General features: G+C 47.3%; 2 protein-coding genes across 4 annotated transcripts in view; one reads left to right on the plus strand and one right to left on the minus strand.

Moving 5' to 3' along the window:
- Positions 1-145: 145 nt before the first annotated feature.
- On the minus strand, positions 146-18,162 carry TTLL1 (TTL family tubulin polyglutamylase complex subunit L1). Of its 3 annotated transcripts, none has more exons than XM_032978096.2 (9): positions 18,105-18,162; positions 13,733-13,941; positions 11,812-11,992; positions 7,603-7,737; positions 6,434-6,542; positions 5,126-5,269; positions 4,089-4,175; positions 3,122-3,285; positions 146-2,029 (listed from the first exon to the last, which is right to left on the minus strand). In XM_032978096.2, the coding sequence occupies exons 2-9, from the start codon at positions 13,824-13,826 to the stop codon at positions 1,885-1,887; spliced, it is 1,059 nt and encodes a 352-aa protein (XP_032833987.1). In that variant the 5' UTR covers positions 13,827-13,941; positions 18,105-18,162; the 3' UTR covers positions 146-1,884. The 3 variants fall into 3 exon arrangements, with proteins under 3 accessions (XP_032833987.1, XP_075910443.1, XP_032833986.1); XM_076054328.1 differs by lacking the exon at positions 18,105-18,162 and adding an exon at positions 17,968-18,098; XM_032978095.2 differs by lacking the exon at positions 18,105-18,162 and adding an exon at positions 16,913-17,144.
- A 5,171-nt stretch (positions 18,163-23,333) lies between these two features.
- LOC116956443 (cadherin-related family member 5-like) overlaps positions 23,334-25,024 on the plus strand; it is a 29,675-nt gene continuing 27,984 nt past the window's right edge. The window contains exon 1 of the mRNA XM_032978084.2: positions 23,334-25,003. The gene's annotated coding sequence lies outside the window, so the exon portion shown is untranslated. The remainder of the gene's footprint in view (positions 25,004-25,024) is intronic.

Genomic DNA, 25,024 nt, shown 5'->3' on the forward strand with positions numbered 1-25,024 from the left:
AATGAAAATAAAGTGAAAATAAATGTATTATTTTTCATTAACTTTGTATTATTTTTTCTATCTACGTGACTTTACCAAAAGACCCAAAGAATATGCTAATCGCTTCGTTTTAATATATTTAAACATTGTAACTTTACACTGGGTGTGTAATTTGACCGCATAGGTTTTTATTTTTACCAAGGTTTTTCGACGTGACCTTGCTTTCCCCTACCACCATAATGTGGAATTTTCCACAGCAAGCTCAGAGATGGCGCACGGCACAAACGTTCGCCCGACGCTGCAAATCTCCAAATTGGGAGTATTCTGAGCAAACCTCCAACTGAAGTCGGGACCTCCAAGGCACACACAGCCGGACACTCACACCGCCACAACCACCCCCCCCCCTCTCCCTTTGAGAGTTGATAGCAGAATGCGGGGCCACTTAGTGGCGACCGTTTGCTCACGGCAAGCCGCCACCACCACCACAACACTGTCGTGGCAGCACAGTCATCAGCCAACCTCCTCTGGACTGTGCGGTGCTTGTGCAGCCTGGAGTTGTATACTTTTGAGTTGCCACCTTTTACATGGCAGACTTACAAGCCCTGATTTCTCATTCGGCCATGGTTCTTTGTCTGAACCGCAGTAACGACACCATGCATACCAGATCTCCAGACAACAAAATTCCTGGTCCATCTATGTATGTTGAACGTCTTTCGCATTGTACCGAGCCAACCACGCTAGTCAAGAGGTAAGGACAAAATCAAGCAGCTAATACACTGGTCAGTCTTATTGCATTTTACACTAACATCCTGAGAACAGAAAAAATGAAAACGTTGCACGCGATTGTTAAAGACGGGGTTAAATAATTTTACGTGGGGAAACTTGAGCTTATAATGCGAAGGCTCTTGTGCAAAAGATTGACTACAAGGGCTGTCCACCAAATCTCTTCAAAATGACCACACGCTTGTCATCTTCCTGTACAGTCATAAACCCTGGCGACTGGGTGATTTCAATAATTGATGACTACCCATTATGGGATACACGACTCGAATGGAGCATGAGGAAAAAAATAGGGTGATAATTTCTTCCCCCACTTGTGCCGCTGGATGAGAGATTTGTGGTTACATTGTCACATCAGCCACCGGTGGCATTTTAAATGATACTGTACTGGACCACATACAACGTAGGCGATTACACATTTTAGCTCTCGATACGCATGGAGGCGAAGGAACAAAATTCCTGCGAAAGCTGCCAACACGTGCAGCAAAACGTCATGCGTAGTGCCAAACAGGCGTGGCACGATCCACAAAATGGCGGAGAACACGGCAACAACGGCAAACACCGCCGTGGCAGTGCCAGATTATCCCAGCAGCACAGCTACATATGTAGTAGCTAAGGGCCCTGTGCTAAATGCTTTCAAGCTATCAATTCCGGCTCTGTGATTCTGCACTTGTTCTATTACTATAGTACTATACCACCTTCAACTTTTATGAACGACCAGGCGTTTAAGGTTAGCGATTTGTCGTATTATTTGGCTGTATAGCAAATGACAATATACAATTACTGTAATGTGCAAGTAAAAAAATGTGTTTTTTAATTTAGGGCCCCTTTATAACATATGCTACAGGCCCCGCACGAGCTTCTTCCGGCACTGCTTCGTGGTATGATCATTTTCAATCTGGCCCGATGGCTTGTCCCGGCTCTCGCCAATGGGTGGAGGCTTGGTACTCCACAAGTGACATCCGATGGATAAATGGGAGTTGACGGAGAATACGGTTGAAATTCTTGATAAACGATCAGGCGGGTACTGATTAGGTCTTTCTTTTTTAACTCGTGGGGCTGTCCCAACAGCTCCATTCCCGAACTTGGAGCCACCACTGCATCCACGTTTGCGCGAGGGTGTCCTCACTTCCACGTGGTCGGCAGAGGCCTCCCCGAGTCTCGCGGCCGTGCGGGGGCCTTGGCCAAGACGTGCGACCCCGTGCGGCCCCTGGGGTCACGTTCCAACACCGCCGCCGCCTCGCTCTGCGCGGCCAACTCCTCGTCGTAGCTGCCGGGAGGACGAGGAGGAGATGTGAGTGCAGGTGAAGTTAGCAAAGGCTTCCGATTGTGGAGGCGAATTCTCGCTAACTACAAACGGTTCCTGTGGACGTCAGTCATCGATTCCTCTCATCCACAATGTTCAACCACCACACGGCAGGTCACAACAATACAAAGACCTCCCCCGTGTAGCCTTAACAGACTGTTGGGGCAAGTTCTGTTAGCGACCACGGCACACGACGGGGTGGGTGGCCAGCGCCACGCCCGGCCGCCTTTATCTCCCTAGTGGTGATGTTTAAACACCACACCAGGTACTCATCTAAGGCTGAGTCGACCTAGGGGAGGCCCAGAACTGGTTGAAATAATCGTCACTGGGATTGGCTGTGAGCAGAAATCAAACTTGGGTCGCCGGGTTCGAAGCGCAGTGCGTTAACCGCGACACTCCTGCTACCCACAACATACCCAGTCAATCACCCACCCTCAATACACACTCATCCACTCACTCAGCCACTCACCAACCCATTGACCCACTCGCACACTGTAAGTCACGACACTTCTCTTTCTGCTTCTTTCCTCGCCATGGTAATGTTTCTCTCAAGTTCGTATACAATTGCTCAATTCAAGAAACGTGAGTTTTTTTTTGGTTTTACCATCGGCAGTGCTGTTTGTTGCTGGTCGCTTGCCGTTTTTGGCTTGTGCACAGCAAGCGTGAGTTTTAAAACAATGGCACGATTCGTAAACCGCACACACACCATGACGCTTCACAAAACTATTAGCACATCACTTCAGCAACTAAAAGATAATCAATGATGATAATACTTTTTTTTGGATAGAGCGCTTTACACCACGTGACATATCTCACTCAACGCATTCCAAAGGGCACCCACGGTGGCAGCTGTCCCTGTGCGGCTTAATGTCTTCCAGAAACTGGCCCGTGAAGGGCCATCGGTCTTGCAGTCGGGGGCGAAGATCACTGTGCGTAATCCCACATTTCAATCGATCGAGTTTCACAAACGCCGGCCACCGGGACATTTCACGGAGGGGGCCCTCGCCCCCCCCCCCACCGCCCACCTCGGCACGCGAGCCGTTTCCCCGAACTCACAGGAGGTCGTAGTTTCCGAGGGCCTCTCGAGCCGGCACCTTGTTCCAGCGCGGGTCGGGCATGTCTGCGCCCGGCATGACGATGTTGAGCGTGTCGTTGATGAGGTTGTACTTCATGATACGGTCGTTGGCCGTGGTGGAGGAGAGCGAGGGAGACGCGTTCACCTGGGGCGCAGGAACGCGGCGCGAGCGATGTGGGGTGTTCGCCGACAAACAATTACGAAAACACGATAGGGGTGCCAAGTGTAGGAAAGGTAAGGGAATCGCTAAAACAAAAAAACATGCACAAAAAAGACAACCATTTTATTTGACCAGGTAAGGCACACCGAGCTATTTAGTTTCTTTTTCAGAAGTGACCCTGGCCACGAATGATAGTTCAACGAAGCGGCTTATCGTGTGGAAATGTAATTGTATGTATGTTAATCTTCTTTCACACCGTACATAGCCAACCGTGCTAATCGGAGATGCGGGAAAAACTCTAAATAATCTAAACGCGTGTTTCTCATTGCCTGCCTGCACCTTCATCTCACGCGATTGAAATAAAGACCTCCATTCTACGTAGATAAACAACACATTGTTTCAATAGCCCAAACTTGTGCACTCCGTCATTTATCGGGACCAATCTCGCACGTTAAAGCGTACAACCGACAGTATTAGTAACTACGCTTGTTTTACCCAGCAAGGCCTCACCGAGTCTTATGGCTCTCTTTCACGAGGGTCCTGCCAAGTGTTTTCGCAGGAGAGGTGGCGATGCTGTTGCTGCTACTGCTGTGTGTAGTGCCAATTGAGTAATGTTCGGCTCATCTTTCAGTGTTTGGAGATTTTGTATCGGCCAAAACCGGTTACGTTGTATGTTTTGGTGTTTTCGTGGCTACGCGAGAAAACGCACGCACATCACGGGGAGAAATGCACAAACTTCACGCAGCAGAGCGCCCTTTTGTGGCTCGTAGGCACGAGCTGTACCGTACCTCGATGAGCCAGGGCTTGAGTTTGTCATCGATGATGATGTCGTAGCCGTAGCACTCGAAGCAGTGCTTGTCATTTGCCATAACTCCCTGCAGACGGTGAGAATTGAGACCGTTTTACAGGCCCAACTGAACTGAACTTTGAACTTCTTTCACGCCGTACGTAGGCAACCGTGCCCATCGGAGGTGCAAAGTAATCTCACGTGAGTGTTCTTCAAATGGTGGCCCACAGAACGGAGGTTTGCATGTAGACGATATGAGTTAAAAGTATAGGAAAGGAAAGCAAACCACTAAAAATAAATACGTACAATTGATGAAGCATATCAGTTCAAATTGCATAAGTACACAAAATACCAAGCATGGGCCACAGGAGCAAAAAATAACAGCAAAACAACAGGGGAAGGATAGATGGCATGGCAGAGAGATAGAGATGTGTGTATGTATGTAGAACTTATTTTGCACTGTACGTTGCGAAGCGTGCTTATCGGAGGTGTGCGGGAAGGACAACATACCAAACGCAAGAAGCAGTTCTCAAGAAATGAGTTTTAAATCAAGATGATTTAAAAGTGCATAGCTTCAGTTCCGAATATCGGAAGTGAGAGCGTTCCAGACGGCCGCAGAAGCGCATGTTAAAGCGCGTGATGCGTTGACCGTCTTTGTTCGGTGGCCAGTCAAAAGCCGCTGCCGCGAGGATGACCAGAGTTCGTGTGATGGTGTATGTTCCTTGACGAGATCAGCGAGGCATTTGTGGTTCATTTGCGGCGAGCGCTTTGTCCCCCATAATTGGTGTAAGTCCTTAACCCAGATGGAGAGATGGAGACAGAGAGAGAAAAATAGAAAGAGATGGAGAGAGAGGTGGACGGGAGTTTGAGATGGACGTAGGATTTCACGTGAAGCGAGGATGATGGCGTGTGAGAGACAGAGAGATGGGGAGAGATGGAGAGAGAGATGGATAGGAGTTCGCGTGATGGGAGGACGATGGCGTGTGAGAGACGGAGGGGATGGAGGGCCGGCAGGGGTGCAGGCGGTCGGTCGCTCACCGCGACGGCGCGGAGCGAGTGCAGCACGATCCAGTGCATGTCGTCAAAGAGCTTGTTGGTGACCTCGCGACCCCGCGTGCTCTCCAGGAACAGCCGCAGGTTGCTCACGGTCCACTTTCCCCCGTGGATCACGTTGTAGTCGTCCTGTGATTGGAGGGAGAAAGCGTCGGCCTTGTACGTATGTACGTTGAACTTATTTCGCACCAGTACGTAGCCAACCGTGCTAATCGGAGGTGCAGGGGGAAGGGCAAGGAGAGGTCTGTATTTTCCGTCTCAACCTCGCTGGACCTGCGTGCCAATAGCCAGCGGCTGGGTTGATGAAATAATGGATAGAATCTATAAAGTGATGCAGTGAGCAGTAAACAAAGAATATGATGACAGAGAGTTGGAGAGACAGGTGGAAAGACGGAGACAGAGATGGAGAGATGGATCGTGAGATGGAGAAGAGAGCCCCAGGTAGATGGAGACAGATGGAGAGATGGAAAGAGAGAGATAGAAAGATGGATAGAAGGAACGAAGGAGAGAGAGGCGGGTAGAAAGACGGTGAGAGATTAAAGTGGCCACCGCCTCCGATTAGCACGGTTGGCTACGTACGGTGCAAAAAAAGTTCAACCTACATACACCACTAGTGGCCCATGGAACACAGGCAGGGAATCACTCAGTATATATATTCGTGGCTGCTATGCATGGTATTCACTTGCTTACATCTAAACCTCTGGTCTGTGGGCCACCAATTGAAGAGCACCGACATGGGATTACTACGCACCTCCGACTAGCACGGTTGGCTACGTACGGCGTGAAAGAAGTTCAACATACAGACACACGTAATGAACCACAATCCCCCACCACCACCAGGACCACGACGGCAAGCACGGTGAGACTTAAATTTCGATTTAAAGCTTTCGTGACTGCAAGGATTCATCTTCTTTGGTTCTTTCGGTAAAGTCACGTAGAATGAGAATAAAATCATAAATTGATAAAATAAAATAACACAATAATATTCTCACGACGTTTCGGCCACAACACAAGCGGCCTTCATCAGGTGAAGGGACGAGACTGTCTGGAGAACAGCGCTTGGCTGTGTTCGCTCCAGCGCTGTCCTTCAGACAGTCTCGTCCCTTCACCTGATGAAGGCTGCTTGTGTTGTGGCCGAAACGTCGTGAGAATTTTATTTTATTAATTTATTATTTTATTCTCATTCTACGTGACTTTACCGAAAGAACCAAAGAAGACGGTGAGACTTGTACGGCAGCGGCGGCGGCAGTCGGTGGCATGACTCGGCGGAGCGGCTCACCCACCCTCACCCACCCCGTGCTTCTGGATGGACACGTTGGTGAGGTGGACGAACATGTTGTCCAGCTCGTTGGTGCTGGGGGAGTACTTGACCGTGCAGAAGCGGCAGAAGCCGAGCCGGTACCTGCGGAACGGGCGCACGGAGCCACCAAAGACGAAGGTCTGCCTATGTAGCCTTTGTATGCATCGGAATCAGAATATTGTATTCATACTGCAGGCAGGAATCCGATGAGCTATAAAGCTCTTTTTTCACAGACGCCCAGTAGGGGCACGAGGTCAGAACGTTACAACAACAAGCAATACGAAAGCACGAAAGGAGTGCAAAGTATCGGAAAGGTAAGCAAATCACTTCGAAAAATATATGAGATTAAACTGTTTTATTTGACCAGGTAAAGCCTACTGAGCTGTTAGCTTCTTTTTCAGAAGCGAACTGGCCACAAGTGACCGCTCAACAAAGTGGCTTACCAAGTGGAAATTTATAGCATGCAAATAATCTAAACGCATGTACGTTGAACGTCTTTCGCACCGTACGTAGCCAACCGTGCTAATCGGAGGTGTGGGGGAAGGACAACAAACTAAACACACAGAGTAGTTCTAAAGAAATCAGCTTTCGACTTAGATTTAAAAGTGAATAGCTTAGTGGCTTCCTAATATCAGAAGGAAGAGCGTTCCAGACGGCCAAACAAGCCCATCTCAAAGCGAGCGATGCGGTGAACGTCTATGGAGCTATGCACTTTTAAATAACCTCGATTGAAAATTTTTTTTTTGTGTTTCGTTGTTGTCCTTCCCCCGCACCTGCGATTAGCACGGTTGGCTACTTAAAGTGCGAGAAAGATTCAACAACATGCATACACCCCGTGCGAATTGCGCTATAGAAAACCGAGTTGATTACAGTAAAACCTTGGATTGCGAGCATAATTCGTTCCAGAAACGTGTTTGTAATCCAAAGCACTCGTATATCAGTTGTGATCACGTGATGCTCGGCAGTACAAAGCGTCTACACGTACTACTACTCGTATTGCGAGGCCCTCGCTCGTTTATCAAATTAATATTTATTACAAAAAAATTGCTCGTCTTGCAAAACACTCGCAGACCAAGTTACTCGCAATCCACGAGGCTTTACCGTAGTATTATCACCGTATAATTATTATTATTATGATTAAGAGCCGCCGCGTTGGACGTACATGTAGCACTTGAGCGGGCGGTAGGAGGTGACGAGCACATAGAGCCTCAGGTCAAACTTCTTCTCCCCGATGAGGAGGGGGTTGTCGATGTACAGGGAGATGACGTACGCCTCCTTCGCCGACGGAGCCACGAACCTGGCGACCGCGCACGCAGAGCACGGCGCGTGGAGCGAAACGTCGGACATCGCGCCGAAAACAACACGCGGGGCGGCCGCAACCCTGGAAAACCACAGCGGGGTGCCACGCAGCACGACCGCGGGAAAAAAAAAACCTACGCCCGGTATCATTTAACGTTTACAATTTAATTTCTTTGATCCGAGCCGGCAATATTGAGTCGTCGGCTGGACGCACGGCAATCACCGCTGTGGGCGCCGTGGTGGCGAGATGTTAACTCCCTCGCCTGGTATGCAGGAGGTCGTGGGTTCGATCCAGACCCTGACGGCGCCTGCTGCTGTATATTTGGAGTTTGCGTGTCTCTCTCTCATCATCATCATCACAGTGGCTATGAGATGTTAATTACCTCGCCTGGTAAACAGGAGGTTGTGGGTTCAATCCCGACCCTGATGCCTGCTGCTGTATATTTGGAGTTTGCGTGTCTCTCTCTCATCATCATCATCACAGTGGCTAGGAGCTGTTAACTACCTCGCCTGGTAAACAGGAGGTCGTGGGTTCGATCCAGACCCTGACGCCTGCTGCTGCTGCTGTATATTTGGAGTTTGCGTCTCTCATCATCATCACAGTGGCTAGGAGCTGTTAACTACCTCGCCTGGTAAACAGGAGATCGTGGGTTCGATCCCGACCCTGACGCCTGCTGCTGTATATGTGCAGTTTGGCTGTCTCTCGCTCTCCACCGTGGCCGTGGTTTTTCCCTCTGGATTTAGAAACAACGTGCGTTTATAGTATTTGGCTACTGCTATGAATTTCCACGTGATAAGCCGTGTCGTTGAACTATCACTTGTGGCAAGGTTGCTTCTGAAAAAGAGCTACATAGCTCAGTGGCCCTTACCTGGTAATATTAAAAATAGTTTTGTTTAACGAGTAAAAGTAATTTCCTACTCAAATGAGCGTGAAGGCATTGGTGCTCATGTAGCGTTCACAGCCCTGCAGAGCCAGCGGTGGGAATTCTACATTCCTAGGGTTGGGGCAAGTCTCTCTATACAGCACAACCGCTGTTGAATTCCCAACAACGTGGTAGCAATTGTATCGACCCCGTAGGGATGATGGGCTGAGTTAACCCCCACCCATACAGGATTTTGAACTCGCGACCTGGCGACTGCGAGCCGCTCGCCCTAGCGCCGAGGCACCTGGCCGGTTAATACCCCAGTAGCATCCCAACAGCGTGTGTCCGTGACTCTGTGTATGGCTACTGAACGTAGTGAGGACGACACTGTCTCTACTCAGGCAGGGGTGGGGAACCTTTTTTCTGCCAAGGGCCATTTATAACATCATTCGCGGGCCATCCACAATGATCAACTTAAGGATTAGCCTGTTATATTTGGTCAAACATTTAATTAACTCACCCCTAATGTGATGGCTGGAACTGCGAAATTATTTCGCGGGCCTCATACGGCCCGCGGGCCGTACGTTCCCCACCCCTGCTCTACTGAGACACCCAGAGTGGAGAGTGTCTCTACTGAGACACCCAGAGGGGAGAGTGTCTCTACTGAGACACACAGAGGGGAGAGTGTCTCTACTGAGACACGCAGAGGGGAGAGTGTCTCTACTGAGACACCCAGAGGGGAGAGTGTCTCTACTGAGACACACAGAGGGGAGAGTGTCTCTACTGAGACACCAAGAGGGGAGAGTGTCTCTACTGAGACACCCAGAGGGGAGAGTGTCTCTACTGAGACACCCAGAGGGGAGAGTGTCTCTACTGAGACACCCAGAGGGGAGAGTGTCTTTACTGAGACACCCAGAGGGGAGAGTGTCTCTACTGAGACACCCAGAGGGGAGAGTGTCTCTACTGAGACACCCAGAGGGGAGAGTGTCTCTACTGAGACACCCAGAGGGGAGAGTGTCTCTACTGAGACACCCAGAAGGGAGAGTGTCTCTACTGAGACACACAGAGGAGAGTGTGTCTACTGAGACACCCAGAGGGGAGAGTGTATCTACTGAGACACCCAGAGGGGAGAGTGTCTCTACTGAGACACACAGAGGGGAGAGTGTCTCTTCTGAGACACACAGAGGGGAGAGTGTCTCTACTGAGACACACAGAGGGGAGAGTGTCTCTACTGAGACACACAGAGGGGAGAGTGTCTCACGGAGACACCCAGAGGGGAGAGTGTCTCTACTGAGACACCCAGAGGGGAGAGTGTCTCTACTGAGACACCCAGAGGGGAGAGTGTCTCTACTGAGAGACACAGAGGGGAGAGTGTCTCTACTGAGACACACAGAGGGGAGAGTGTCTCACTGAGACACCCAGAGGGGAGAGTGTCTCTGCTGAGACACACAGAGGGGAGAGTGTCTCTACTGAGACACCCAGAGGGGAGAGTGTCTCTACTGAGACACCCAGAGGGGAGAGTGTCTCTACTGAGACACCCAGAGGGGAGAGTGTCTCTACTGAGACACCCAGAGGGGAGAGTGTCTCTACTGAGACACCCAGAGGGGAGAGCGTCTCTACTGAGACACACAGAGGGGAGAGTGTCTCTACTGAGACACCCAGAGGGGAGAGTGTCTCTACTGAGACACCCAGAGGGGAGAGTGTCTCTACTGAGACACCCAGAGGGGAGAGTGTCTCTACTGAGACACCCAGAGGGGAGAGTGTCTCTACTGAGACACCCAGAGGAGAGAGTGTCTCACTGAGACACCCAGAGGGTCTCTACTGAGACACACAGAGGGGAGAGAGTCTCTACTGAGACACCCAGAGGGGAGAGTGTCTCTACTGAGGCACCCTGAGGGGAGAGTGTCTCTACTGAGACACACAGAGGGGAGAGTGTCTCTACTGAGACACACAGAGGGGAGAGTGTCTCTACTGAGACACACAGAGGGGAGAGTATCTCTACTGAGACACACAGAGGGGAGAGTGTCTCTACTGAGACACCCAGAGGGGAGAGTGTCTCACTGAGACACCCAGAGGGGAGAGTGTCTCTACTGAGACACACAGAGGAGAGAGTGTCTCACTGAGACACCCAGAAGGGAGAGTGTCTCTACTGAGACACCCAGAGGGGAGAGTGTCTCACTGAGACACCCAGAGGGGAGAGTGTCTCTACTGAGACACCCAGAGGGGAGAGCGTCTCTACTGAGACACACAGAGGGGAGAGTGTCTCTACTGAGACACCCAGAGGGGAGAGTGTCTCTACTGAGACACCCAGAGGGGAGAGTGTCTCTACTGAGACACCCAGAGGGGAGAGTGTCTCTACTGAGACACCCAGAGGGGAGAGTGTCTCTACTGAGACACCCAGAGGAGAGAGTGTCTCACTGAGACACCCAGAGGGTCTCTACTGAGACACACAGAGGGGAGAGAGTCTCTACTGAGACACCCAGAGGGGAGAGTGTCTCTACTGAGGCACCCAGAGGGGAGAGTGTCTCTACTGAGACACACAGAGGGGAGAGTGTCTCTACTGAGACACACAGAGGGGAGAGTGTCTCTACTGAGACACACAGAGGGGAGAGTGTCTCTACTGAGACACACAGAGGGGAGAGTGTCTCTACTGAGACACCCAGAGGGGAGAGTGTCTCACTGAGACACCCAGAGGGGAGAGTGTCTCTACTGAGACACACAGAGGAGAGAGTGTCTCACTGAGACACCCAGAAGGGAGAGTGTCTCTACTGAGACACCCAGAGGGGAGAGTGTCTCACTGAGACACCCAGAAGGGAGAGTGTCTCTACTGAGACACCCAGAAGGGAGAGTGTCTCTACTGAGACCCCCAGAGGGGAGAGTGTCTCTACTGAGGCGCCCAGAGGGGAGAGTGTCTCTACTGAGACACACAGAGGAGAGAGTGTCTCACTGAGACACCCAGAAGGGAGAGTGTCTCACTGAGACACCCAGAGGGTCTCTACTGAGACACCCAGAGGGGAGAGTGTCTCTACTGAGACACCCAGAGGGGAGAGTGTCTCACTGAGACACCCAGAAGGGAGAGTGTCTCTACTGAGACACCCAGAGGGGAGAGTGTCTCTACTGAGACACCCAGAGGGGAGAGTGTCTCTATCTACCGATCCCCACGTGTCACATCTCTTGTGCTGAAGTACGTGACAGAGTTCGGCGCTCACGAGTTGGTCTTGCAGTCGCGCGACCACTTCTTGATCTGCGACAGCTTGTTGATGAGGAAGATGCCCTTGCCCTGCGCCTTGCCGCACGGCTTCATGATCCACGTGCTCAACGGGTTCTTGCGGAACTCCTCCACAAACAGGTTGTAGTCGGCCGGCAGCAGGAACGTCACCGGAACAAAATCTGCCACGCACTCCACAACGTTACATTCCACAACGACGCTACGGGGATGAGTTTGGGGGGGTTGGGGGTGAGGGGTGGATGAGGGGGGGGGGCGGTGGTGTTGCGGCGGCAGGGGGGTACGGTAACTCTTGTATGTACGTACACATGTTGAAGTTTTTTCGCACGGTATGCAGCCAACCGTGCTAATCGGAGGTGCGTGGGGAGGACAACAAACTAAACACAACAACATGCAGTTCTAAAGAAATTAAGTTTTCAATCTAGATTGAAAAGTGCATTAGCTCCCAGTGGCTTCCTAATATCCGAAGAGCGTTCCAGACGGCCGCAGAAGCGCCATCTGAAAGCGCGCGATGCAGTGACCGTTTGTGTTCAATGGCTGAGCCAAAAGCCGCCGCTGCGAGGCTGACCGGAGTTTGCGTGATGGTTTATGCTCCTTTACGAGATCAGCGAGGTATTGTGGTCCATTTGTGGCAAGCACTTTGTGCGTGTAATGACTGCAACCTTATAAAGTGGAAGAGATTTGAGATTTTAAGTGCTATAAAGAAGTGCCACTGACCGAAAAGTCAGGTGTTAAATATGACTTAGTTTAAGGTCACAGTGTTGATGATGAATGTGTGGAGTTTTACTTTGTTATATGCCCTTGTGCACGACTGCCAATTCATCTCATTACGAAATATATAAAAAATCATGCACGTACATGGATTAGGCAAAGCTTTCCAATGTGGGTTCATCTTCAGAAGAATTAAATTGGCGGTGTGGAATCCGACGGGTAGCTGCTGGTCAGGGCACGCGCCGTTTGGCACATTTGCAAACGGTCCTTTTGGCTCCGAGTTACGTCTCCAAATTTTGATAAATTTGTCCGGTTTTCTGCTGATTCAAGTCCCTGAGAAGCAACACACGGCTCTACGACACGGGTTTATTCGTACCGCTACACTACCGCTCCCCACATACATAAAGACAAAGATCTCCCGTATAGTTTAACACGTAGGCTTTTGCGACCAATATTATTCATAATAAAGGTTTTTGGGTTAGATCGCGTTATTTATAAATGTGTCGTAACCCTCCACCACCCGACTAGGCCAATCAGTAACATTATGACGTCACCCTGCTGCTCTATTTAAGACCGAGAGCAAGCGAGGGCTTTACCATTCTGGCGAATTGCCCGATGATGCTGGATGTAATTACCAGCGAAACGTCGTATTCAAACTGTAAATGTTGTGGATTCACTGTTCAACACACCGGTGGGCTAAAGTAGTGAATTATTTGTCTTTTGTCAACGTGATACTTTATTTTGCTGATTTGGTCGTGTCGGGTGGTGGAGGGTTACGACACATTTATAAATAACGCGATCTAACCCAAAAACCTTTATTATGCATCTCCCGTATAAACTACACCGACTGTAGGGGCAAGTGCTGTTAGCGAGCACCTATGAAGGCCGGCACGGCACACGAGGGGGTGGGTGGCCAGCACCACGCCCGGCCGCCTTTGTCTCCCCAGTGGCAATGTTTTTACACACCGCAGCAGGTACTCATTTGATGCTGAGTCGACCTAGGGGAGGCCCAGGACCGGTTCAAATAATCGTCAGCGGTGTTGTGCCGTGAGCGAGAGTCGAACCCGGGTCGCCAGATTCATAGCGCAGCGCGCTAACCGCTACACTATCGCTCCCCATACACATACACACACACACATATACACACACACATACACACATACACACACACATACACACACACCGGCCCGTACCGAGGTGCAGGTATCGGCCGGTGTCGTCGCGCTCGGCGACAACGCTGCCGTCGCGCTCCAGGTCCCGGCGGTAGCGCTTGATGTTCTTCACCATGAGGTCCTTGCGCGTGAGCTCGTAGTGGTTGGGGTAGTGGTTGACCAGCTGGTCGTCGGCCAGGCGGAATCCCGTCTCCAGGCTGAAGATGCCGCGGGTGCTCTGCACACTCGCCCTGCCGCACATAACGGAGAGAGAGAGAGAGGTGTGCATAATGAAGCAAGGCGCATCATCATTATGATCCTACATAATGGAGATGTTGTGGATTTACTCTCCAACACACCGGTGGGCTGAAGTAGTACACTACACACTACCCTATACACTACACACTACCCTATACACTACACTACCCTATACACTACACTACACACTACCCTATACACTACACTATACACTGCACTACACTACACACTACCCTATACACTACACACTACCCTATACACTGCACTACACACTACCCTATACACTGCACGATACACTGCACTATACACTACACTATACACTACACCATACACTACACTACATACTACCCTATACACTGCACTACACACTACCCTATACACTGCACGATACACTGCACTATACACTACACCATACACTACACTATACACTATACTACACTAGTAACTAATTGGCGCGTTGTTTACATGACAAACCTTACTGGCTGTGTCGGGTGGTGGACGGTCACGACACATTTATACTTGCACGATCTTACCCAAAAACCGTTATTATGAATGTACTATTATAGCATAAACAATAATGCTACAATTGGATAATATGGTGTTAGCAGTGAAGATGCAATTTTATGCGGTAAAATGTATTGGAATACTGCTGTTACACAACATAGGACTGAGCGTGCTGCTGCAAATACAGTATTGTGATGATATTGAATAATGCAGTATTGATACTCGTACTAAAATTGATCGTGAGAGTATAAATCGGTGTGTATATTACAACATAACATGTGGTTTTACCCGTGGCACATCACGGGGAAGGGAATGACGTAGATGTTGGGAATACGAGCGGTGATGATGAGAGGGGAGGGGGGGAGTTGGGAAGGAGCAAACAGAACCCAGCTGTAGAGTTAATACCTCAGTGGGCTTTGCCTGGTAGCCTGGGGATAGTTTCATGTTGCTGTATTTGTTTGTCTCCGTGATTTAAATTTTGATTTAAAGCTTTCGTGACTGCAGGCATTCATATTCTTGGTTCTTTCGGTAAAGTCACCACCACGTAGAAGGGAAACGTTGCGCCACTTTTTTCAAATTTTCTTGCTGTGATTTTCACACCTGATGATGATTGCGTGTGTTGCAGTCGAAACGTCGTTAGAATTTTATTGTTTTATATTTTTATTATTTTATTGTTTCCCTTCTACGCGACTTCTCCGTGATTTGTTGATCTTGTACTTTGCACTTCGATCGTGTTTTTTTATTGTTTGTAACGTTCTGACCCCATGACCCTACTGGACATTTGTGAAAAAGAGCTTTACAGCTCATCGGATTCCTCCTGCAGTAAAAAATAAAGATCCTGATTCTGAGTGTAACAGCGTCTGTTTTAACAGGGGGCGGTGAAAGGGAGAGGGGTTCAGAGTGGGGGTGGCCACACTGAGGCAACGAGGTTTATGGGAGGCTTGAGATGATTTACTGTATGCTGAACTTCTTTCGCACCGTCCGTAGCCAACCGTGGCTAATCGGAGGTGGGGGGGGAAGGTGAGCGAATCTATGGGTCTCTGTGTGAGTCTATGGGTCTCTGTGTGAGTCTATGGGTCTCCGTATGAGTCTATGGGTCTCCGTGTGAGTCTATGGGTCTCTGTGTGAGTCTATGGGTCTCTGCGTGAGTCTATGAGTCTCCGTGTGAGTCTATGGGTCTCTGTTTGGGTCTCTGTGTCTCTGTTTGGGTCTATGGGTCTCTGTATGAGTCTATCGGTCTCTGTGTGGGTCTACAGGTCTCTGTGTGAGTCTATGGGTCTCTGTGTGGGTCTACAGGTCTCTATGTGAGTGTATGGGTATCTGTGTGGGTCTACAGGTCTCTGTGTGATCTATGGGTCTCTGCGTGAGTCTATGTATGTTGAACTCTTTCGCACCGTACGTAGCAAACGGCGCTAATCGGAGGCGAATCGTGACACGGTACATTACATAGATACCATTCATAGTAATTATGTAGTGTTCTATATCGCATACTCATGGATCCCAATCCGGTTAAACAATTATCTGCACCGATATTAATGTTATTTAATATAAAAATAAAATGATATCATGGAATACATAATTCAATTAATCGAAATGCTCTAATTTAATGTTAACTAAAAATCTTAACTCTTAAGATTGAATGTCACATAGTACAGTATTAATAAAAAACATTCTCGCGGAGGGAGCTGGTAGGAACGTTGGGTTGCTCGGTCAATGGCCAGGGTCAACGGCGGCACCACGTGGTGTATTCAGCACAATATGCCCGACTGTGAGGGCGGGCACAAGCCGGCGTGAGTAGGTTAAACGTTGAGTTTTATAAGGGCACCACGGGGTGACCAGCCCCTCCCCACCCAGCCCCACCCCTCCCATTTTTGGATGCACGACGGACGGACGGACACAATAATCCCGTTGGCTGGTGTAATAACCAGGAGGTTCCTACACAGTATAACGCTGGTATTGAATATTCTCGTCGCCTGTAATACAGTAAACACATTCTAGTATACTGATAGTCATGTTGTTATTTGATATAATAAAAATGTAGAATTATCGACGTAATTAAAACAATGAGCAATAATAAACACAGCTATTTAAATCGTGTAACTGTAGATATTAACGCAATGCAGTAGTTGACAGTACTGCATTGATGCGGCAATTTAATATCATACTATAGATAGTAATGCAGTCATTGAATATCAATTGATCGTAGTTATAATGGAAACTAGTGATGCACTAATTTCACATTTAATTGATAGCGATGCTGTAAGTAAAACTTGTAGTACTGCTAGTAATTCCATTAACTGTACAGGAAAGCAGCGCTGATGTTGTTTAAATATCCATATTATAGTGATGTAAGGTTTGATATCGTACTATAGATAGTGCTATATCGATTTGATATTGTACTATAGATAGTGATGTAGCGATTTGATATCGCGGTGCGGATAAGCATAGGCGGGGTCGCACCAATAAATATTCCACGCCTCGTCAGGAGCCACCTGGACCCAGCCGCGCTTCTCGAAGTTGTTCACCAGCACCGACTTCTCCACGTCCGTGGCCCACTTCACTCTCCCCGCCATTGCTAAGTTTTGTTATCGTCCCTTAACAACAGCGGCGGCAACGTGAAGCTGCCATTGCCACCATCATAGCAACGGCGCAACGCGCCCGCTGATTGGCCGATGACGCGTCACGTGGCAAAGTTGAACCAATAGGACGGGAGCGAGCGGAACTCGAACAGCAACGGTTGCCGGTTTAGGAAGATTCTACCGGAATCGGTGGTGGCGTTTTATTTCGTGAATATATTTTGCAGGAGATTCTACCGGTTTAGGAAAGAATGTACCGGATTCGGTGGTGGTGTTTTATTGTTCTGAGATTGAAAAATACGTTTAAGTTTTTCAGTTTCATTTATTTTGGAATAGCCCTGTGAGCCATTCGGCTCTTGAATCGGGTGCAACCGCAACAAACCAAAAACATGAACAAGAAAACATCTTAAAGTGATCATGTGTGACTGTGCAAACAGAAAAATCCAGGAAAAACCAGCAAAAATATTGCAGAAAAAGCACCGTACACCAACGCTGTGCAAAAATCCCAGTGGGATGCAAGTCAAACAACAACAACCACAAGACAACTTTGTTATTTTATTTTTTACCTACGTGACTTTACCGAATAGAACCAAAGAGTATGGATCCTTGCAGTCACGAAAGCTTCAAATCTAGAAAAGACAACTTAGATTAAGGCCATCAGTCTAACTCCGTACAACAAACAAACATGGCCAAACCAAAACAAAGTTTTCGACATCACCAAAATAAAGCCATAAAAGCAATGTAACAGTGATCATAGGAACTGTGACCGAATTTTCACAATAAACGACATAAACAACATGTAACACCAAACCCTGCAGCCATAGCTGGCTGCATGAGTCACTCCACAACAGCAGGAGCATCACTTCGACTATGAAACATTTTCAATGCATCTTCAAAGATTAGCACACTAAATTAAAACACAAGATCATACTTTACCACCTCAGCGGGCTTTGCCTGGTGGGATGGGAATGGTTTAGTTTTATTTGTATGTGTTTGGGCGATCTCTTTCTTGTACTTTGCACTCCGATCGTGTTATTTTTGTTGTATTGTTTGTAACGACACATTAATATACTTACGCGATCTGGATGTTGAAATGTTCTATCGTGTTCGGAGGAGTCTTCTATGTTGGGAAGATTATACTGTATTAAGAAGATTCTACCGTGTTCAGAAGATTCTACCGTGTTCAGAAGATTCTACCGTATTCAGAAGAATCTACCGTGTTGGGAAGATTCTACCGTGTTCAGAAGATTCTACCGTGTTGGGAATATTCTACCGTGTTGGGAAGATTCTACCGTGTTAAGAAGATTCTACTGTGTTGGGAATATTCTACCGTATTCAGAAGATTCTACCATGTTCAGAAGATTCTACCGTATTCAGAAGATTCTACTGTGTTGGGAATTTTCTACCGTATTCAGAAGAATCTACTGTGTTGGGAATATTCTACCGTATTCAGAAGAATCTACTGTGTTGGGAATATTCTACCGTGTTGGGAAGATTCTACCGTGTTCAGAAGATTCTACCGTGTTGGGAATATTCTACCGTGTTGGGAAGATTCTACCGTGTTAAGAAGATTCTACTGTGTTGAGAAGATTCTACCGTGTTCAGAAGATTCTACCATGTTGGGAAGATTCTACTGTGTTGGGAAGATTCTACCGTATTCAGAAGATTCTACCGTATTCGGAGGATTCAACCGTGTTGAGAAGATTCTACCGTGTTGGGAATATTCTACCGTATTCAGAAGATTCTACCGTATTCAGAAGACTCTACCGTGTTGGGAAGATTCTACCGTGTTCAGAAGATTCTACCGTGTTGGGAATATTCTACCGTGTTCGGAAGAATCTACCATGTTGGGAATATTCAACTGTGTTGGGAATATTCTACCGTGTTCAGAAGATTCTACCGTATTCAGAAGAATCTACCATGTTGGGAAGATCCTACCGTGCACAGAAGATTCTACCGTGTTCGGAAGACTCTACCATATTGGGAAGATTCTACTGTGTTGGGAAGATTTTACCGTCTTGTTTCTTTCGGTAAAGTCACGTGGAAGGGAAAAATAAAATAATAAAATATATTAAACAATAAAATTCTCACGACGTTTCGACTGCAACACAAGCAATTATCATCAGGTGTGAAAACCACACATTTTCTTGCTGTGGTTTTCACACCTGATGATGATTGCTTGTGCTGCAGTCGAAACGTCGTGAGAATTTTATTGTTTTAATATTTTTATTATTTTATTGTTTCCCTTCTACGTGGTGGTGACTTTACCGAAAGAACCAACAATATGAATACCTGCAGGTCACGAAAACCTTCAAATCTAGAATTGGCGGTGCTTCGTGCGATGAATTTGTTCGGTTGTCCTCGCTCCTGCCCCTGTGCAGCGCGTGGATTCCCTCCGAGTTGTACGACGTTTTAATCATTTTGCGGGACCCCCAGCGGTGTCCCCCAACAATGGGGTCAATAATAATAATTAATTATTATTCTAGATTTAAAGCTTTCGTGACTGCTAGGATCCATACTCTTTGGTTCTATTGGGTCTAAGTCACGTAGGTAAAAAATAAAATAACAAATTCTATGCTAATTCCTTTGTCAAGTCGCTTTGTTTCTTCTCACACAGCTTAAAGGTCGCGATCTGAGCGTGGCTTTTTTCACTCCAGCGCTGTCCTCCAGACAGTCTCGTCCCTTCACCTGATGAAGGCCGCTTGTGTTGTGGCCGAAACGTCGTGATTTTTGTAATTACATTTTTTTACCTTCGTGACTTTACCCAATAGAACCAAAGAATAATAATTATTATTATTTTTCTCCAGTCCGCCCCACTACGTGACCCCGACAGCACCGCGCCGCCAGCCCAGACTCGCGCCAGCAGCAGCAGCATAGCAGGCGGGCTGAGCTTGTTGGCGTGGAACTTTCGTTGAGAAGAGTTCTCATTAACTTAGTTAATGATACATTTTTTTGTTTAATATTTAAAGTCACTTTCAGGATGGCAACCATTGTGTACCCACTGGGATTTTTTTTGTCACACTCCAAAGATACAGCAGCAGCAGGCGTCGTCAGGCTCGAGATCGAATCCACGACCTCCTGTATACCAAGCGAGGTAGTTAACATCTCCTAGCCACCGCGGTGGTGATGATAATGAGAGAGACCAGCACACTCCAAATATACAGCAGCAGCAGGCGTCGTCAGGGTTGGGATCGAACCCACGACCTCCTGTATACCAAGCGAGGTAGTTAACATCTCCTAGCCACCGCGGTGGTGATGATAATGAGAGAGACCAGCACACTCCAAATATACAGCAGCAGGCGTCGTCAGGGTCGGGATCGAACCCACGACCTCCTGGCGAGGTAGTTAACATCGCCTAGCCACCGTCTCGATAACTTGAGCGAGGTAGCAGGGACACTTCTGTTCTAACTAATACCCTGCACTTTACACAACCTCTCACAACATATCCTCCGGCGTAACTGCGCTAGATTATGTCACTCTTATTCAGTTTGCGTTGCCTGGGGAGACTGTGACAGATCTGATTATACAATGCAAAGACCCAAACTACTGTACACCCAGCAGTACAAGGACACGTGGTCACATCAACCCCAGTGACTGCTACGATCCTGGCGAGTCCCAGATGCACTTGAAGACTGCAGACACGGATTTTTAAAAATTATTCACTGTATTATCCCGTGTTTTTTTTTGTTCCCCCATGGATTTTCTGTTTGCGCAGTCACACACACACAAAGTCACTTTAAGATGTTTTTCTTGTTCGTGTTTTTTTTTGTTTGTTTGTTGCGGTTGCACCCGATTCAAGAGCCGGATGGCTCACAGGGCTATACCAAAATAAATGAAAATGAAAACTGAAACACGATGGGCGCCACCCCACCGGACGACGCCCTCCGGGTCAGCCGTCGATCCTCAGCCTACCGAAAAAAAAACAATGAGTAATTTTATGCAGTCACGAAAGCTTTAATACTTTATCGATCCTCAGCTTCTTTGCCAAGGCGAGCCCCACCGCCCCCCCCCCCCAAGGCGGTGAATTTAACGTGTTTATGTAAATGTAGAATTTATGTAATTTTTCAACTTTTTTTTACGAAACTTAGTGTCCCCGAGTAGCTCTCGACGAGGCCAATCGATTGACCACTAGTTTTGTTGTCGGTAAGACACCAAGACTCGTGTCGTGTCGCTACGAGGTTTTTCCCACCCCGGGGCAGTGATGGGACCCCCCTCCCCCCCGGGGTTCCGCCAATTGCTTCATTTCTCCCAAGGCTAAAACAAACCACGCAGTTCGTATTCTTTGGTTCTTTCAGACAGACTACAGACGATCGCTTGTGTTGTGATCGAAACGTCGTTTTTATTTTATTTACTTTTATTTTTCTATCTACGTGACTTTGCCGAAAGAGCCAAAGAATATGAATTCCTGCAGTCACGAAAGCTTTAAGTCAAAATTTAAACCACGCGGTGTCAATGGAATTGGCCAATCTATCACAAATCACAGAATATTTAAATCCCAAATGTTGGAAAATAGCTTACCTGCAAATTTCTGGATTGGGGGAATACACAGGGACACAGAAAGGAATGTGGAGAGTTCGACAAAGACACACGCAGAACCAGAACCACTCTCCTCTGGTGGCTAGGAGATGTTAACTCCCTCGCCTGGTATGCAGGAGGTCGTGGCTTTGATCACGACGCTGACGACGCCTGCTGTTGCTGTATATTTGGAGTTTGCGGTGTCTCTCTCTCTCTCATCATCATCACGGTGGCTAGGAGATGTTAACTACCTCGTCTGGTACATAGGAGGTCGTGGGTTCGATCCCGACGCCTGCTGCTGCTGTATATTTGGAGTTTTCGGGATCTCTCTCTCTCTCCCCGTGTTCGCGTGGATTTTTCTCCGGGTCCTCCTCGAGTTTTCCCCTCCACATTTAGAACCGACGCGCGTCTAGAGGGTTATTTGGCTGCAATACAAAATACACGACAGGCCACTTTGTTTGAGCTTATCCATTCGTGATAGCCAAGTCGCTTCTTGACATACGTTTAAAAAAATAGTTTTTGAGTTTAGAAGCACTCTCCCCTCCAACCCCGCCCTCACCTCCCACCACCGACATGAACCTGGGGTGGGTTTGTCGTGGTGGGGGGGGGGGGCCTCCAGCCCCCCTTCTCTCCACTCACCACCACCACGCTCGCTTCTCACCTTCACGCTCCACGCGCAGCCGAGGGCCCTCTTGTGAGTGCCCGTGGCCATGACCAACGACACGGCAAAGGCGCAGCCCTGCAATAGCTCACCCCGCGTCACTGCGGGCGGAACGACCTCCTCTAGAGAGCTCCCCCCCTCCCTCCCCCACCTCTAGACGAGTGGTAATTGGCCTACTCTTCCACGATGACCAAGTAATAATTCCATTCATAACGCGCCAGAGTTTGCAAACATGGCAATAACTCGGAGGATCGGAGACACGTTCCGTGCTGCTCGAAAGCCCTGAGACCAGAGAGAGAGAGCGAGGCCTTTAGGTGTTTATTAAGCGAGACCTTAAGATGTTTATTAAGAGATGTCTTTAGATGTTTATTAAGAGAAACCTTTAGATGTTTATTAAGATAGACCTTTAGATGTTTATTAAGAGAGACCTTTAGATGTTTATTAAGAGATGTCTTTAGATGTTTATTAAGAGAGACCTTTAGATGTTTATTAAGAGAGACCTTTAGATGTTTATTAAGAGAGACCTTTAGATGTTTATTAAGAGAGACCTTTAGATGTTTATTAAGAGAGACCTTTAGATGTTTATTAAGATAGACCTTTAGATGTTTATTAAGAGATACCTTTAGATGTTTATTAAGAGATGTCTTTGGATATTTATTAAGAGAGAACTTTAGGTGTTTATTAAGAAAGACCTTTAGATGTTTATTAAGAGAGATCTTTAGGTGTTTATTAAGAGAGACCTTTAGATGTTTATTAAGAGAGACCTTTAGGTGTTTATAAAGAGAAACCTTTAGATGTTTATTAAGAGAGACCTTTAGATGTTTATAAAGAGAAACCTTTAGATGTTTATTAAGAGAGACCTTTAGCTGTTTATCAAGAGAGACATTTAGATGTTTATTAAGAGATACATTTAGATGTTTATTAAGAGAGACCTTTAGATGTTTATTAAGAGAGGCCTTTAGATGTTTATTAAGAGAGACCTTGAGATGTTTATTAAGAGAGACCTTTAGATGTTTATTAAGAGAGACCTATAGATGTTTATTAAGAGAGACATTTAGATGTTTATTAAGAGAGACATTTAGATGTTTATTAAGAGATGTCTTTAGATGTTTATTAAGAGAGACTTTTAGATGTTTATTAAGAGAGACCTTGAGATGTTTATTAAGAGAGACCTTTAGATGTTTATTAAGAGAGACCTATAGATGTTTATTAAGAGAGACCTTTAGATGTTTATTAAGAGAGACCTTTAGATGTTTATTAAGAGAGACCTTGAGATGTTTATTAAGAGAGACCTTTAGATATTTATTAAGAGAGACCTTTAGATGTTTATTAAGAGAGACCTTTAGATGTTTATTAAGAGAGACCTTTAGATGTTTAGTGTAGAGTATAGTTTAGTGTATAGTGTATAGTGTAGTGTATAGTAGTGTATAGTGGTGTATAGTGTAGTGTATAGTAGTTTATAGTGTAGTGTATAGTGGTGTATAGTGTAGTGTATAGTGGTGTATAGCTTTGTGTATGGTGGTGTATAGTGTAGTGTAGAGTGGTGTATAGTGTATAGTGTAGTGTATAGTTGTGTATAGTGTAGTGCATAGTGTAGTGTATAGTGTAGTGTATAGTGTAGTGTATAGTGTAGTGTATAGTGTAGTGTATAGTGCTGTATATTTTATTCGTAAATATTACAGCTTCTGTCCTAGGACGGGCAAACAAGCTAGTGAATAATAATATTGGTCGTGAAAGTCTACATGTTAAACTGTTTCCTGGTATACAGGAGGTCGTGAGTTCGATCCTGAACCTGACGACGCCAGAAGCAGCTGGCCTGCTTCACTATTCTGGCAAATCGACCGATGATGCTGGTCGTGGTAATTACGAGCGAAACGTCACGGCACTCAGATTGTAAACGTTGTGGATTTACTCTCCAACACACACCGGTGGGCTGAAGTAGTACACTACACTATACACGGCACTATACACTACACTATACACTACACTATACACTACACTACTATACACTACACTACACACTACACTATACACTACACCATACACTACACTATACACTATACACTACACCATACACTACACTATACACTACACACTATACTAGTAAACTAATTATTAAGATAGACCACTATACACTACACTACTATAGACTACACTATACACTACACACTACACTATACACTACACCATACACTACACTATACACTAAACACTATACACTACACCATACACTACACTACACACTATACTAGTAAACTAATTGGCGCGTTTACGTGACAAACCTTACTGACTTTATCCGGTGGTGGAGGGTTAAGACATTGATACTACACGCGATCGAACTCCAAAACCCTTTATTATGAACGATATTGGTCTAGTACGTGAAAGCGCACGTCTTAAACTGTGTGCGTCTATCGCAATTCCCACTGCACGTAGGGCACCTAACCCATTGCACGTGATTTTCTTTCGACGATAATTTAAATAAACAAAGATCCCCCCCCCACACACGCCCACCACTCCCAACGAGTGCCGGATCTGGGATGCAAGGAGAGAGTGAGAGAGGGGTGTGGGGGGAGAGTTGATTGATTGATTGGCCCTCTGCTCATCGGGTGTTTGGTTCAACGAAGGGCAAGCTTCTCTCTCTCTCTCTCCGGACTCCGCGACGTGGAACAAGGCCACCTCTTCACGCGGCCTCAGTTGATCCACCGCTGGACGCGATGAGGAGGCCACGCGGGGCCTCCTCTGGCCACCGCTGTCGCGAGCGAGACGAGGCGGAGGGACGCAGCGCCGAGTGAGCGAGAGGTAAAACGCCGGGGCGAGAGA

Source organism: Petromyzon marinus, chromosome 65, assembly GCF_048934315.1.
Source record: "Petromyzon marinus isolate PM22_M1 ecotype Great Lakes invasive population chromosome 65, UKy_Petmar_22M1.pri1.0, whole genome shotgun sequence".
Lineage (NCBI taxonomy): Eukaryota > Metazoa > Chordata > Hyperoartia > Petromyzontiformes > Petromyzontidae > Petromyzon > Petromyzon marinus.

What these genes read in the sequence shown, in the direction of transcription:
- TTLL1 (XM_076054328.1), bottom strand. Translation starts at nt 18,092, where the DNA reads ATGTGTCGTTACAAACAATACAACAAAAATAACACGATCGGAGTGCAA. An exon ending in CGCCCGCTCAAGTGCTACAT is followed by an intron (nt 6,543 to 7,602) that starts GTACGTCCAACG and finishes CCCGTTCCGCAG; the next exon opens with GTACCGGCTCGGCTTCTGCC. An exon ending in TCAAGCCCTGGCTCATCGAG is followed by an intron (nt 3,286 to 4,088) that starts GTACGGTACAGC and finishes CCTGCGCCCCAG; the next exon opens with GTGAACGCGTCTCCCTCGCT.